General features: G+C 39.4%; 1 protein-coding gene across 2 annotated transcripts; it reads right to left on the reverse strand.

Annotated features, from left to right (window-relative positions):
• Positions 1 to 1,040: 1,040 nt before the first annotated feature.
• Fkbp14 (FKBP prolyl isomerase 14) lies at positions 1,041 to 13,533 on the reverse strand. 2 transcript variants are annotated; one of them, XM_004652768.2, is made up of 4 exons: positions 12,911 to 13,533; positions 9,563 to 9,714; positions 4,636 to 4,763; positions 1,041 to 2,059 (listed from the first exon to the last, which is right to left on the reverse strand). In XM_004652768.2, exons 1-4 carry the CDS (start codon positions 13,105 to 13,107, stop codon positions 1,901 to 1,903), a joined length of 636 nt encoding a protein of 211 aa, XP_004652825.1. In that variant the 5' UTR covers positions 13,108 to 13,533; the 3' UTR covers positions 1,041 to 1,900. The 2 variants fall into 2 exon arrangements, with proteins under 2 accessions (XP_004652825.1, XP_044992009.1); XM_045136074.1 differs by lacking the exon at positions 12,911 to 13,533 and adding an exon at positions 12,733 to 12,904.
• Positions 13,534 to 13,926: the final 393 nt, after the last annotated feature.

A 13,926-nucleotide genomic window follows, 5' to 3' on the forward strand; every position in this document is an offset into this window, starting at 1 on the left:
TTGTCTGATTACTCCTGCTAATGGAAGGGCTCAATGTATGGCTAAGCCAAAAAGGCAGTTAACTTAAGCAGTCATGATCTATGGACATGTCTTTATTTCACACTTGTGCCCAAATGCCTAGCTGGAAATTGATTCAAATTCACATAAGATAAAAATATGCTGCCCGAATAACCAAAATTATCTGTCCTATAAGCCACCCTCCCCCAAAGATGCTAAGGACAATACTCTTTAAGCTAGAGGTGATTTTTAAAAAAAAAAAATTTATAGCATAGTCTTCCCAATAATAGTAATGTCTGTTTTCATGAGGAAAATATTAACATATAATCAGTGAAAATAATCTAATTACTACAAACATGAAGATTAACACTCTCCTGGCACTCTCACTGAACAGGGTAACTGAGGGCAGTCAGAGCAAACCCCAAGATTACTCTATGAAAACAGAGCCATTCCTGAATCCTGGAGAGCTGTACTCTGCTGAGAGCAGCCAGGAACTGTCCTTAGAGCATCAAGACCCAGAAGGAAGTTGAAGCAAGGATCAGCCCAACAGATCCAAGCACACTTCCTGCTTTCATGAGCAGAGAGAAACAGAAGACACTGAACTTGGAGACTGAAAACCAGTTCTACATGTTAGGCGTGGGCCTTAGGCATATCAACCAATATCGGAATGGCAGTTTTCCCATCATCAATCAGTTAGTACAGTAAGACCCAGCAGCTTTTTGATAGCAGAGCAGTGAGAATCACAGTCACTAATAGAATTGATAATATTTTGTATAGTTATGTAGAACTATTCTTAATAAATGGAAATTTGGAAACTTTTTAAGTATTTAAGATAAAAACCAATATTATTAAAATTAATTTAAGCCAGGTGTGGTGGCACACGCCTTTAATCCCAGCACTCAGGAGGCAGAGGTAGGAGGATCAAAGTGAGTTTGAGGCCAGCCTGAGACTACAGAGTGAATTCTAGCCTGTAGTGAGACCCTTCCTCCAAAAAAAAAAAAAAGTAATTTTAAAGCCACTTTGAGATAAAATTGCAAAACCAATTTTCCAACCCAGGATAGGTATTTATTCCATCATGGATGCTTCAGGTCTGCCTCTTTTTTTGATGAAGCAGAAATGGGCAAAGTCTGGTAAACTTGATAACTTCTCTTACCATGTAATGTTATTGTAGTATAAAGACTAGTTGTAACTTTGTTCATTAAAGAACCAGGAGTATAACCTGATCACCTTAAAAAGTAAACATTAAATAAATAAAACTACAACTCTTTCCCACACCTACAATATTTTGATACACTTAGTTACAATGAAACAAACACATAAATGATTTGTACAACATCTTAACAGAAACCAAACATTTTATAGCTTAATTCCTGGGGAGCATGTTTCAATGTGCATGTATGGATAAGTTACTAATTTTGTCATTAGTCCGTCTATGTACAGCTCCTTAGTAAAGCAAGTAGCAATTGAGGAATGCATTATTACATAAAAAATAGCAAACCTTGGGCTACTGAAAAGCCTTCTTAAGTATGTCAATATGTAGCTCAGAAAACAGAGAGTATCAGAAAAGCAGAACACAGGACGTTAATTGGTACTACATTTGGCCTCATGTTGTGGCATATTCTCAGTTGCAATATTTTAAAATTATAAGCAAGCATAAAAAGGCTTCCTGTATGAATGTGGGAAATGATGCCAAAGACTTCTATTAAAAAATTAATTGTTGCATCCCAATAACTTATAAGAAAGAAATGGGTATTTAGAAACCCTAAGGAGTTCTTTAAATAATAAAAAATATAAAAATAAAAATAAAGAAAGAACAGAATATTGTCAAAAAGTAAAACTGTTTTTAAAAGCTGGTCATTTTCTCTTTACAGATTGGTGCTATCTAAAATGGGCAGGTGGAGCTCTACAACTCATCATGCTGATATGTAAATTCTCTGGCAGATATAAATCCGTCTTTGTCTTCATCTTCTTTATCAAAAATATCCTCCACCAAAACATCATGATGGCTTTCATTCACCACTGCACCATGCTTTTCAAACTCCTTCTTTAAATATACTTTAACCTACAAAACAATGGCTCTCATTAGTGACTGCCTCATAAGATATTCACATTGAGCCAAACTACATCATGCACATGTACTGGTGTTCATTTACACATATACAATAATGACAAAACCACTACCTCATGCTGTGTTCCTAATGATAGTAAAAGTAGTCTAAGGAACCTTTTCAGTTAAAAACTTTTGCTACAATGGGGCCACACAGTATTTAGAGACCAAGACAGACATGCATACAATCCTTATATCAAATATAATACTTTTATTATCTCAAAAAAGTACCATGAAAACCTACTGTTTTTTGTTTGCCTTTTTTAAAATAGAAGTTCTATTTTTTTCTTGTAGTTGTGCATTAAAAGTCAACATCATACAAAGTAGCCACGCGGTGATCTCATGATCTCACAGTAGCTACTGTTACCTATACAAGAAGTGCACCATAGGAGAGCAAGAATGATGATATCAAAACACAACAGGGGCCGGGCGTGGTGGCACACACCTTCAATCCCAGCACTCAGGAGGCAGAGGTAGGAGGATCGCTGTGAGTTCAAGGCCACCTGAGACTACAGAGTGAATTCTAGGTCAGCCTAGACTAGAGTGAAACCCTACCTCAAAAAACAAAACAAAAAAAAAGAAAAGAATAAAGAAAACAAAATACAGCAGGGACTAGTTGGAAAGAAGAGATTCAGCAGAGGGGGCAGGGGAATTAGGACAAAGGAGGCTCATAGGATAGGGTTGTGATCGTGGTATATTGTGTACATGTATGGAGGTTATCCACAGCTCATTTGTAAATATTCTAATCCCTGCGTTATATAACAATATTCTATGACTCCAGCCTGTACTTATTACTCACCTTAAAGTGTAAAGAAAATAGTTTATTGACTCCACACGCAGCACAGTCCACTAACAAGAATTTCATCTGAAGTCACTCACACAAGAATCAAGAATGGTATCTAGCTAGCCTCAATCCTAATGTGTTTCTGATGCAGGACACCAACAGTAAGTTCACAGGTCCATACTGATTCAAAGGTAAACGAGGGTGCATGTATTTTATTAAGATAAAGGTTGTGAATAAAGACACACACACACACACACACACACACACACACACACATTTCATTTGTTTTATTTTTTTCAAGGCAGGGTCTCACTTTAGTCCAGGCTGACCTGGAACTCATTCTGTAGCACCAGGCTGACCTCAAACTCATACCAATCCTTCTACCACAGCCTCCTGAGTGCTAGGACTAAAGGCGTACACCACCATGCCTTCATGGAAGATATGTCTTGGACAAAAGTTCCCAGCCTGAGAAGCCTAGGAGGGGTCTTGAGCAGGTCACCCAGTATAAGTATAGTATAAAAAAAAATTACAGAACAGAAACATTAACATTAAATGCTACTAGCTTTAATGTTGGTGTTTTATTGAATTAAGTTTTCAAAACATGTAATTTGCTGATTTAATTGGAAGTGACTTTATGTACATTTTGAAAACAGTTTTCTATCATTTCATAATGATTACAGAATTATCATTTAAAACGTTAAAGTAAGCCAGGTGTGGTAGCCCACACCTTTAATCCCAGCACTTGGGAGGCAGAGGTAGGAGGATCACCATGAATTCAAGGCCACCCTGAGACAACATAGTGAATTCCAGGTCAGCCTGGGCTAGAATGAAACCCTACCTCAAAAAAAAAAAAAAAAAAGAAAAGAAAGAAAAGAAAGAAAAGAAAGAAAAAAGAATATTAAAGTTTGTACTTTGCTGCTAAGCAAAACTAATATCTTTCATGGTAAGACACCCAAACTACTGAATAAAATACTCTTTAAACAGTAGGTACTTGATTTATTTCCGTCTGTATTTGCATGCATGTGGAGACCAGAGAACAACCTCAGGGATTATCTATCCTCAGTAACGGCCCAAATCTTTTTGAGATAGAATCTCTCAGGACCTGAAACTCACCAATTAGACTATACTGGCTATCTAGGGAGCCCCAAGTTTCCTCCTCTGTCTCAGCCTCCCTTATGCTAAGATTATAGGCACATATCACTATACTCAGCTTTTTTTCATGTGGATTCTGGGTATTGAACTCTGGTCCTCATGTCTTCAAGGTAAGCACTTTACCCACTGAGTATCTTCCCAGCTTATTTGCATGATATTTGGAAAAAAAAAAAAGTGAGCCAGGCGTGGTGGGGCACATCTTTAATCCCACCTGCATTCTCTGGTTACAGAGAACGTATATTCACTCAAGAATAAGATTACTAAAACCAATATAAAAAGTTGTACTTAGCCGGATGTGGTGGCGCATGCCTTTAATCCCAGCACTTGGGAGGCAGAAGTAGGAGGATTGCTATAAATTCGAGGCAACCCTGAGACTCCACAGTGAATTCCAGGACAGCCTAGGATGGAGTGAGACCCTACTTTGAAACCCGCCCCCCCAATAAAAGCAATTTCCAATAATCTCTTCAGAGAAACTTTTAGGTGTTTTTTTTATTTTCCTTCGATAGAATTTCTTTACCCAAAATTCAATGCAAATAACCAAAGTTGCACCATGGTTCCAGCATGGAATATGAAAAAAAAGCAGGGAAAAGGTCACCTCGTGTTTTGAGAGCTTCCAGTCATCATTGAGATCCATCTCCTGGAATGACTCATGGGATCTTGGTCCATTTCGAATCTCCAGGAGGTCAATGTTGAATATCAGTGTACTCTCTGGGGGAATTTTACCTGATGGCAGGAGAGAGGGGGAGATTTTATTTTAAAAATCCAAAAGTTTTCATAATAAATATTTATGGTGATGAACAAGACATTTTTAGACTGAATCAACTGAAGAGCCTGCCTAAGATTGTCACATATGGTGGAAGCTACTTACAGTATAATTACATTTTACTCAAAAAGTGAAAGAAAGAAGACTCGTACTAGCAGAGTTAAAGCTTTCTGGTTTGGCTTAGTGATAAAACACAGACAAGTATGTATACTCACACATATATGCAGGTGCACCTAAACACTTGGTGTGAAATTCCAAATATATGTAAAGAATTGCATATTGTATGTCAAGTATTACCTTTAAAGTGCTTTGGATAATTTAGAGTTAATTATGTTACAAGTGAATTAGGAATTTGGGTAACAAAGTCCTGATCTACAAGTACATACGATTGATGCTGTCATTTCTACCACTGGGAGGCAGTATATACTAGAGTGAGTGAGCCCTAGACCTACTGTCTAAATGACATCTCCTCTGCTCATCTCTAGGCCTGTTTTCTTATCTAATCTACATGATAATTTTTTTTTAATCATAGGATGGTGTGGGGAAGATAGAGAAAATCCATGGGAAATTTAAATACTCAGAATTATTCTTAGACTAGTAATTATTCTTAGACTCAATAGATGTTACTAACATAGTCTTCTTATAGGCTCTTAAAAATAATACAGGAAGGTTGAAATTTTTCAAAAATTTAGTAAATATCCCCTCTGATGTAGGATATTATCATATATTCGAGACACTTCATGGGAAGGATAAAATAGAAATAAACTTCTGAAAAGGGCAATAACAAATTGTTAAAAGTGAACTAGTTCTCCCGATCCCTTGTAGTCCTGTGAAAAGGCATTTGTAAGTTTCCAAGAGAATACTCACATTGTGGGCTGAAGCTTACCGTTCCAGATGGAGACAGAGAAGGGGCATGCACTAGATCGGTGGGAAAGCTGGTATCTTTCCAAGGAGGCATGCAAACATGTACTAAATCACTACAAAATTAGCAGTAAATACATGTTAGAAGAATTAGTTTCATGGTACTCAGTTTGAAGGAAATGACTCAAATTTAGATATCTATGTGTTATAAAATGAAATGGAGTTAAATACAGCATAGAGAAAAAGTGATAGGCTAAGACTACATGTATAAATATTAACAGTTAGCAGTGAAGATACAGGAAAGTGAAGAAATACTTGCAAGCTTTACAGAAACATTTACCAGATACTGTGTTTCATTCTGTAAAAATTATAATTAAAATAAGAACTGCATTTGGTTATCCTACCCTACAAATAAGGCTTATATAACTAGTTCTACTTTAGAATGTGCCCTGATTCATACACAACACCTTGTTTCCATCTTAGGAACCCAAGGCAAGGAATCCCGACCCCTGCTTCATCAATGGCTAAGCTTAAGCCAAAAGATACTGTGAGATCTCTTTGTACCACACCAGAGTGACTCTCTGTTTCCTTCTGAAGACTATTTAAAGTTATTTTCATCATTTATACATGTCCAGTGTAGAGGATTTGGAATCTATTATCGAAAATAAATTTGATTCCCAGGATCACAGGCCATTGTTAACATTTTTTTATTTCCTCATAATTCACTTTGCATCTATATATATATAATTTCCCCATATACTTATGAGACAGCTAGATGCACAACAGGTTTGCTTACTACTCTTGTGCTGTACATAATTCTTTTTTTTTTAATTTTTTTTATTTATTTATTTGAGAGCGACAGACACAGAGAGAAAGACAGATAGAGGGAGAGAGAGAGAATGGGCACACCAGGGCTTCCAGCCTCTGCAAACGAACTCCAGACGCATGCGCCCCCTTGTGCATCTGGCTAATGTGGGACCTGAGGAACCGAGCCTTGAAGCGGGGTCCTTAGGCTTCACAGGCAAGCGCTTAACCGCTAAGCCATCTCTCCAGCCCCTGTACATAATTCTTAATGTGAGTACACATTTATATCTATGGATGTGGGGGGGGGGGGTCAAAGGACAACCTTAGGTGTCATCCTCATGAATACCATCTACCTTATCACCTTGTTTTAAGACATGGTCTGTCATAGAAGCTTACCACTTAGACTAGACTGGCTGGCCAAGAAGCTCCAGAGATGCCTTCCCACCATTGGTATTATAAGCCTGGCCACAATGCTAACATTTTTAAATGGGTTCTCTGGAGTGAACTCAGGTTCTCATGTTGGTGAGGCAAGCACTAAGCTATCCCCCAAGTCCAATATACACATGTTACTCTTTGAAAATACCATATTTAATAACTGGGCTATAGTGTATTTAGTTAAAATCTTATCACTTTACACTCAACTTGGTCTCAGTACTTTTGCTATTAGAAACAGTGCAATGATGGATATCCTTAGTCACAAATGTTTATTTTAGTCATTTCTTTGGGTTAGATTCTAATAAGGACACTACAGAATTAATGCACATAAGCATCTTTGGGTGTCTTTATATAGATCACCAAACAGCCCTTTGGAAATCTCCACACATTTCCTCATAAACTCCAGGTGTATGTATCTGCCCTAAAATAAACTGGCCCAAAAGCTGTGTGAACTAGCCAGCCGGATTATAACACATGTGGTGGTGGGGGGAGATAATTTAACTAATTTTAAGTTACTATACTATTTTTTTTTCTTTTTTGGCTTTTTGAGGTAGGGTTTCACTCTAGTCCAGGCTGACCTTGAATTCACTATGTAGTCTCAGAGTGGTCTCGAACTCATGGTGATCCTCCTACCTCTGCCTCCCAAGTGCTGGGATTAAAGGTGTGCGCCACCATGCCCAGCTACTATACCATTTTTCAAATGTATTATCAAGCGCTGTATAGATACCAGGCATGGTGACACAGCCTCCAATCCTAGTACTTGGGAGATGGAGGCAAACAGGATCAAGAGTTCAGGGTCAACCTTAGCAAATTCAAAACCAAGACTTCTTTTTTTTTTTTTTTTTTTTTTGAGCTCTTGTTTCAAAAAACAAAAAGACAAAAGCAACACAACAGCAACAAAAAACAAGTTTTAAATAAGTTTTATGGCAGTAAATGAAAGAATCCCTAATCAGAGTCAAAGTGCGGGAGATTTTCTGGTAGTAAGCTCTATACAGCCAATATGTAAATCACATTCAATGCCTAACTCAAAAGTTCAAATCATCAGAACACTTTTATGTTGAGTGACCTTGCACTGCTCCATGAGTTTTAGTTTGGGAGGAAGAAAACATTCTGGAAATGTACAGTGAGGATGGTTACACAATGTGACTGAACTTTAGGCCACTGAAATATATACTTAAGAAATAGGGCCAGATGTGGTGGTGCACACCTTTAATCCCAGCACTTGTGAAGCAGTGATGGGAGGATTGCTGTAAATTCAAGGCCACCCTGTGACTACACAGTGAAGTCAAGGTCAAGGTCAGCCTGGACTAGAGAGAAACCTACCTAAAAAAAAAAATTATATACATATGTGTGTGTGTGTGTGTGTGTGTGTGTGTGTGTTGTTGTTGTTGTTGTTGTTGTTGTTGTTACAGTCAGGTTCACATTGCTGGTAGAAATCACCCAACCAAGGGAAGCTTCTGGGAAAAAGAGATTTATTATGGCTTACAGGCTCAAGGGGAAGCTCCACAATAGCAGGGGAAAGCAATGGCATGAGCAGAGAGTGGACATCACCTCCTGGCCAACATAAAGTGGACAATAGCAACAGGAGAGTGTGCCAAACACTGGTATGGGAAAACTGGCTATAACACCCATAACCCCTCCTCCAACAATACCCTGCCTCCAGGAGGTGTTAATTCTCAAATCTCTATCAGCTGGGAACCTAATGTTCAGAACACCTAAGTTTATATATATATAACAAAACAAAACAAAAGAAATGGGCTGGGCATGGTGGCACATGCCTTTAATCCCAGCACTCGGGAGGCAGAGGTTGGAGGATTGTGGAGAGTTGGAGGCCACCCTGAGACAACATAGTGAATTCCAGGTTAATCTGAGCTAGAGTGAGACCCTACCTTGGAAAAACCACAAAAAAAAAAAAAAAAGAAAAGAAAAAGAAAGAAAGAAAGAAGGAAAGAAAGAAAGGAAGAAAGGAAGAAAGAAGGAAAGAAAGAGTAGGCTGGAAAGATTGCTCAGTGTTTAGGAGTGCTTACTGCTTAAGGATGAAGGCCTCTCAGGTCAGAGACTACCAAATTCAACACTCCAGTGCCCACATAAAAAGCTGGGCATGGCCATGCACATGTATAACTCCAGTACACTGAGCATGCAGGCAAAGAATCATGGAGGCTCACTGCCAGCAGCTCTAGGTTGAGGGACAGAGCCCTGTCTCAAGGAAGTATGCAGATGAGCAATAAGAGGACACGCAACATTCTCCTCTGGCCATGCACATGGGATGTGTGCAGCTGCACACACATGCACTTGCCACATACCACAGACACCACGTGCACAATACTACACACACATATACATTCATGCAAAAAAAGAGATACAGTGTTTCAGATGGCAGATAGTGTGTTATGCATATTTTAGCACAATTTTTAAGATGATACTTTTCATGATATTGATGAATAGTGCAATAGAGTTCAAAGTCACAGAAATTTATTTCATGGTTAGGTCTACTGAGTACTTCAAATGGTAAGCAAGGCATAATCATATTTCCTAAAGGGATATAGCCCTCTATTTACTTCCAGGGAGGAAAAGTCATCCAGTTACTCTAATTTCTGTCTCCTAATACAGAGAATCAGCACCCAAGTGACACAGTAAGAAAGATGGAACTGTCTTTTACCTTTTCCTTCTTTGCCATATCCCAGGGCAGGAGGAATGATGAGCTTTCTCTTCTCTCCCACACACATGCCCTTCAAGCCCTGGTCCCAGCCTTTCAGAGCCTCCAGGATGCCCAGAGTAAACCAAATAGGCTGACCATTGTTATGTTTGTGGCTATGGCAAACATGTCAGAAAGAAAACACATTAATTTTTTTTTTTTTTGAATACTAGGGTCATCAAGCATGCTAGGCAAGCACTCTACACACTACGAACTTTTCCTAACCATAAGTAGTTAAACATAATGACTTGAAAATTAATGAAAACAGCTGTTCTTTGTTTGCACATACACATGTACCCTAGTCAACTTCATAACAATTTAACTCACTGCCCATTTTTGATGCAAATTTCCTAAGTTGACTCAGAATAAGAACAGAGGGAAGAATAATAAAAATAATTTATGTGAATATTTACTTTAAAGAAAGTATTATTGTAAATTTTCCTCTTTCCTCTGTAACAATGACTCTATGATTGGTAGGCATTTGGGGGCGATTGTTTCTAAGACTCATCCCTCTATTTTGACCTCTGTCTCCCAAACCACAGATGTTTGCATCCATAGTATTTGCATATAACCAATGGTATACTGTAAACTATCTTTAGATTTCTTATAATATAATGCAAAAGCTGTGTAAATAGTCATTATATGGGTCGTTTAGGAAATAATGAAAATAAAAAGTCTACACATGTTCAATATAGACATAATTCTTTTTCAAACATTCCTTTTTTTTAATGAGAGAGACAGAACTTGCACTCCAAGGCCTCAGCCACTGAAACTAAACTCCAGACACTTGTACCACATAGTGCGCATGTGCAACCTTGCACTGTCTCACCTTTGTGCATCTGGCTTACATGGGATCTGGAGAGAGATGGAACATGAGTCCTTAGGCCTCCCAGGCAAGGACCTTGACTGCTAAGCCATCTCTCCAGCCTTCTTTTTCAAATGTTCTTGACCCACTTTGCTTGAATATAGAACCTCCAGACAGAGGACCAGTCATATCAGTCTTATCCCTTTGTAGACAGGAAATGGAGGTAACAAGGGCTACTTTAAATATACCTAACCCCAAAGTTTGAAGTCTTAACCACAAAATTCTACTGGCCCAGGAAGACCAATAAGTTTTAGATCAGAGAGAAATTCATGGAAAATGGGTGAGTTTGGGAAGGAGAACAAAGGATAAGAATTACTGCCAACACATTAGAGTCCACATGTAGCTGGACAGATACAGGACTACAGCATCTTACTCCATGTCAACAAATATTCCTGCTGGTGGTACTGATATGTGGAAAAGGCTGCTTTTCACACCCCCTATCTTCACTCATATTCAAACCCAGCTCCAACATGGGGCTATGCAGAAGATCCTGGAGAGGCAGGCCCTCAAGCTCTGAGGAGCAAGGGACTATCTCAGGGAGGTCACATGATGTCCTGGCATCTTAGCAGACCAGCCTAGGCAATCCAACCTGTTGAACACCTGGAGAGCTTGAGGGGTGGGGAATGTCTGAGCCCGTTAGTTTCCTTTCAATGCAATAAGGAACATGTTCCATTCAAGGACATCTCCTAGGTGAAAATATGAAGTCCCTTACTAAATACCATGGTTACAAAATTTGGGTAAATGGTATTTCTTCCTCAAAGTAACAAAATGCCAACCTTAGAAAATCAGGGAAGGGTAGAAAAATAATAAAGAAGAAATCGTCTAGCATCCAGCACCAGCTACATCTTGCCACAGTTCTTATTAAGACTAAGATATTCCACATACAGATTGTGGTTCTAAAACAGAAAATGAGCTTGATAGACTGTCAGCAAGCCCTGATAATTACATGAAGGCTGCATGACAACAGTCCCCTCACCAGGTACTGGAACATTAAAAGTGCTAAAAACATAGCTCATGCTACCACTAAAATCAACATAGGTTTTTAGATATGAGACAGGAAAGAAATCAAACTAAATGTAAAAGAGATCAGACTAAAAATAAGAGTGTAACTAAAATTTTAAACTGAAATATCACATTACTCATTACTGTCCACTGTGATGTTGGCCTTGCTGACAAAAAGAAAGGACTACTGAAAATTCCGTGACAGGTTGTCTTTTTGGAACTTTTTACCAGAGATAACGGAATTCAGAGACGAGTACTCCTCATTATCCCCAAGCCCCAACAAGATCATGTCTGAATGTCCAGTAGAGACAATTTATGAAAACCAAACCAAAACAACAGCAACAACAAAAAAAGGTCTAGGTTGGGCCATAAAGCTTTGCTGTTTTAGCTCATGCCATTCCTTTGACCTGTGTAGTTCCCCATTCTCCCCACACCCTATAACTACCACCATCTTCTGTGGCTGACTCAAACGTAGTTCACGAGGTCCCTTTTCCTCACCTCTCAGAGCGCAGTTGGCTCCAGGCTTTTAATCTTTGCTAGTGCTTGAGTATTCCATGCTCTCTGTTAGTGAGACATTTACTCCTCCTAGCAAACAGTATGAAAGGACAATGGCTTGCTTCTAGTTAAGTTTGCATCTCCAAGACCTCACTAAAGGCCATTCAAAACATGTTTTATGGATGGATAGATGGATGAATGATGGATGGGGATGTTTAGAAGACAAACTTCTGAATGTCCCTGATCCTCAGCAAAGGGACAAAAACATAAAGGAAGTGTTTTTGGAAGGAATGAGTGGGAACAGTGTCTAATTGGAAACGATTACATTTATAAACTTTGAACAGAAAGAATTGTTCAAAGCGCCAGAAGCACTTCATCGTCCTGTATTCAGGACTCTTATAGCTATACCCATATCCATCAATGACATCTGACTTTCTAGAAAGAAGCAAGTGACAACTGAAATCATAACCTGACAAGAACAGAAGTTAAACAGGTCAATGAGATAGCACTGCCATGTCTTTTATAAACGGGCAAATAAATGGTGGTGTATTAGGCTCTTGGAACTGGTGTGAAAAGTTTTAATATCGTCTATGCCAAATTAAAAACTGGATCAAGTCATTTTACTTCAGGAATGGAGTTTAAGACATGAATATTCCTTTATGCTTTTTCCACTCAGTGCCTAATTACAACCTAGCCATTTCTGCAAAATTTCTAAGATTCCAGTTTTAGTTTCATGATAGTAAATTAAATTATAACAAAGAAATTAACTTACCGTAATTATATGTTTTCAGTTAAGTCCTTCAAAGGCCTCGTTATACAGAAGTGGCTTTGGATAAATTTTCTTTCCCCACAGGGAAGCAGGTACTTTAGGGGTTTTAAAGACAGCTTTCGTGCACGCGAGCTGGCGCGAGTGTGTGGGTTGGTTTTACCTGCGAGGCACGATTACTTACGTGGAGTGAAACAGGGAGCCGTCCTTTTCTAAGTAGCCCTCGTAGTGAACCAACATCAGATCCCCTCCTTTGGTCTTGCGATGGCAGATGAACGGCTTCTGGAGAACTTCGATTTTTACTTCGGGCTCGGGGATCAGAGCCCCACTCAAAGAGGTGACCAACAGGGTCACGACTGCGTTCCACAAGAAAAGCCTCATGCTACTGGAGCTGGAAAAAGCGCCCCGACTTCACAGAGTTAAAGCTGAAGGCTCGGGGGCAACGGCCTCTCGCAAGTCCAGGGCTCCTCCTTACAAGACGTGGCACTTTTACTACTTACAACTTTCCCACGCACTGCGAACTCACCTTTAAAGAGTTAAATGCAATCCTGCGCCTGATTGGTTCTGATAACGCAGTCGCTTGAGAAAGGTGGCGTCCTATTGGCTGGCAATACTGTCTCAGGAGCCCCTCCAGCCAATGATACTGCAGCACGGTAAAACACCACGTAGTGGAGCGGGGCATCTCCAGCCGGAGCTTAGCCCCAGGGGTCCTAGCGCTGGGAGGATGGAGGGACGCCACTAGCCCCAACTTTGGGAGAGCTGTAAGGCGTGGAGGTAACCGGAAGCTCCTTCGGCGGATTCATCTCGGTACTGAAAGTCTGGGGAGAGGTGACACCTTAGGGGTTTCTGGAAAGACTCATTTACTCTCTCAGTTGGAAAGCGACACTCCCCACCCCTGATGCTACCATCAAAGACTCAGGTGTAATGCTTTTTAATTTACGGAACAGATAAAGACAAGCAATGGTCCTGGTGCAAGAGCCTCACTCTGACTTTTAAAAAAGCCTAAGACTTCTACGATCTGAAGAGAAACCTGGGTATTCTCACTCCAACTTAACTTAAATTAAGGTGGCTTTTGTTTGTTTTCTTTGTCTAGGTTAGAAGAGGTTAGTATCCTGCTAAAGCATTTGTGCTCCACCTTAAAACTAGATCCGATCCATTCTACACCGCATTTCATGGCTGCTAATAATTCATCGCATATGT

Source organism: Jaculus jaculus, chromosome 16 (genome assembly GCF_020740685.1).
Source record: "Jaculus jaculus isolate mJacJac1 chromosome 16, mJacJac1.mat.Y.cur, whole genome shotgun sequence".
In the NCBI taxonomy this organism is placed as follows: Eukaryota; Metazoa; Chordata; class Mammalia; order Rodentia; family Dipodidae; genus Jaculus; species Jaculus jaculus.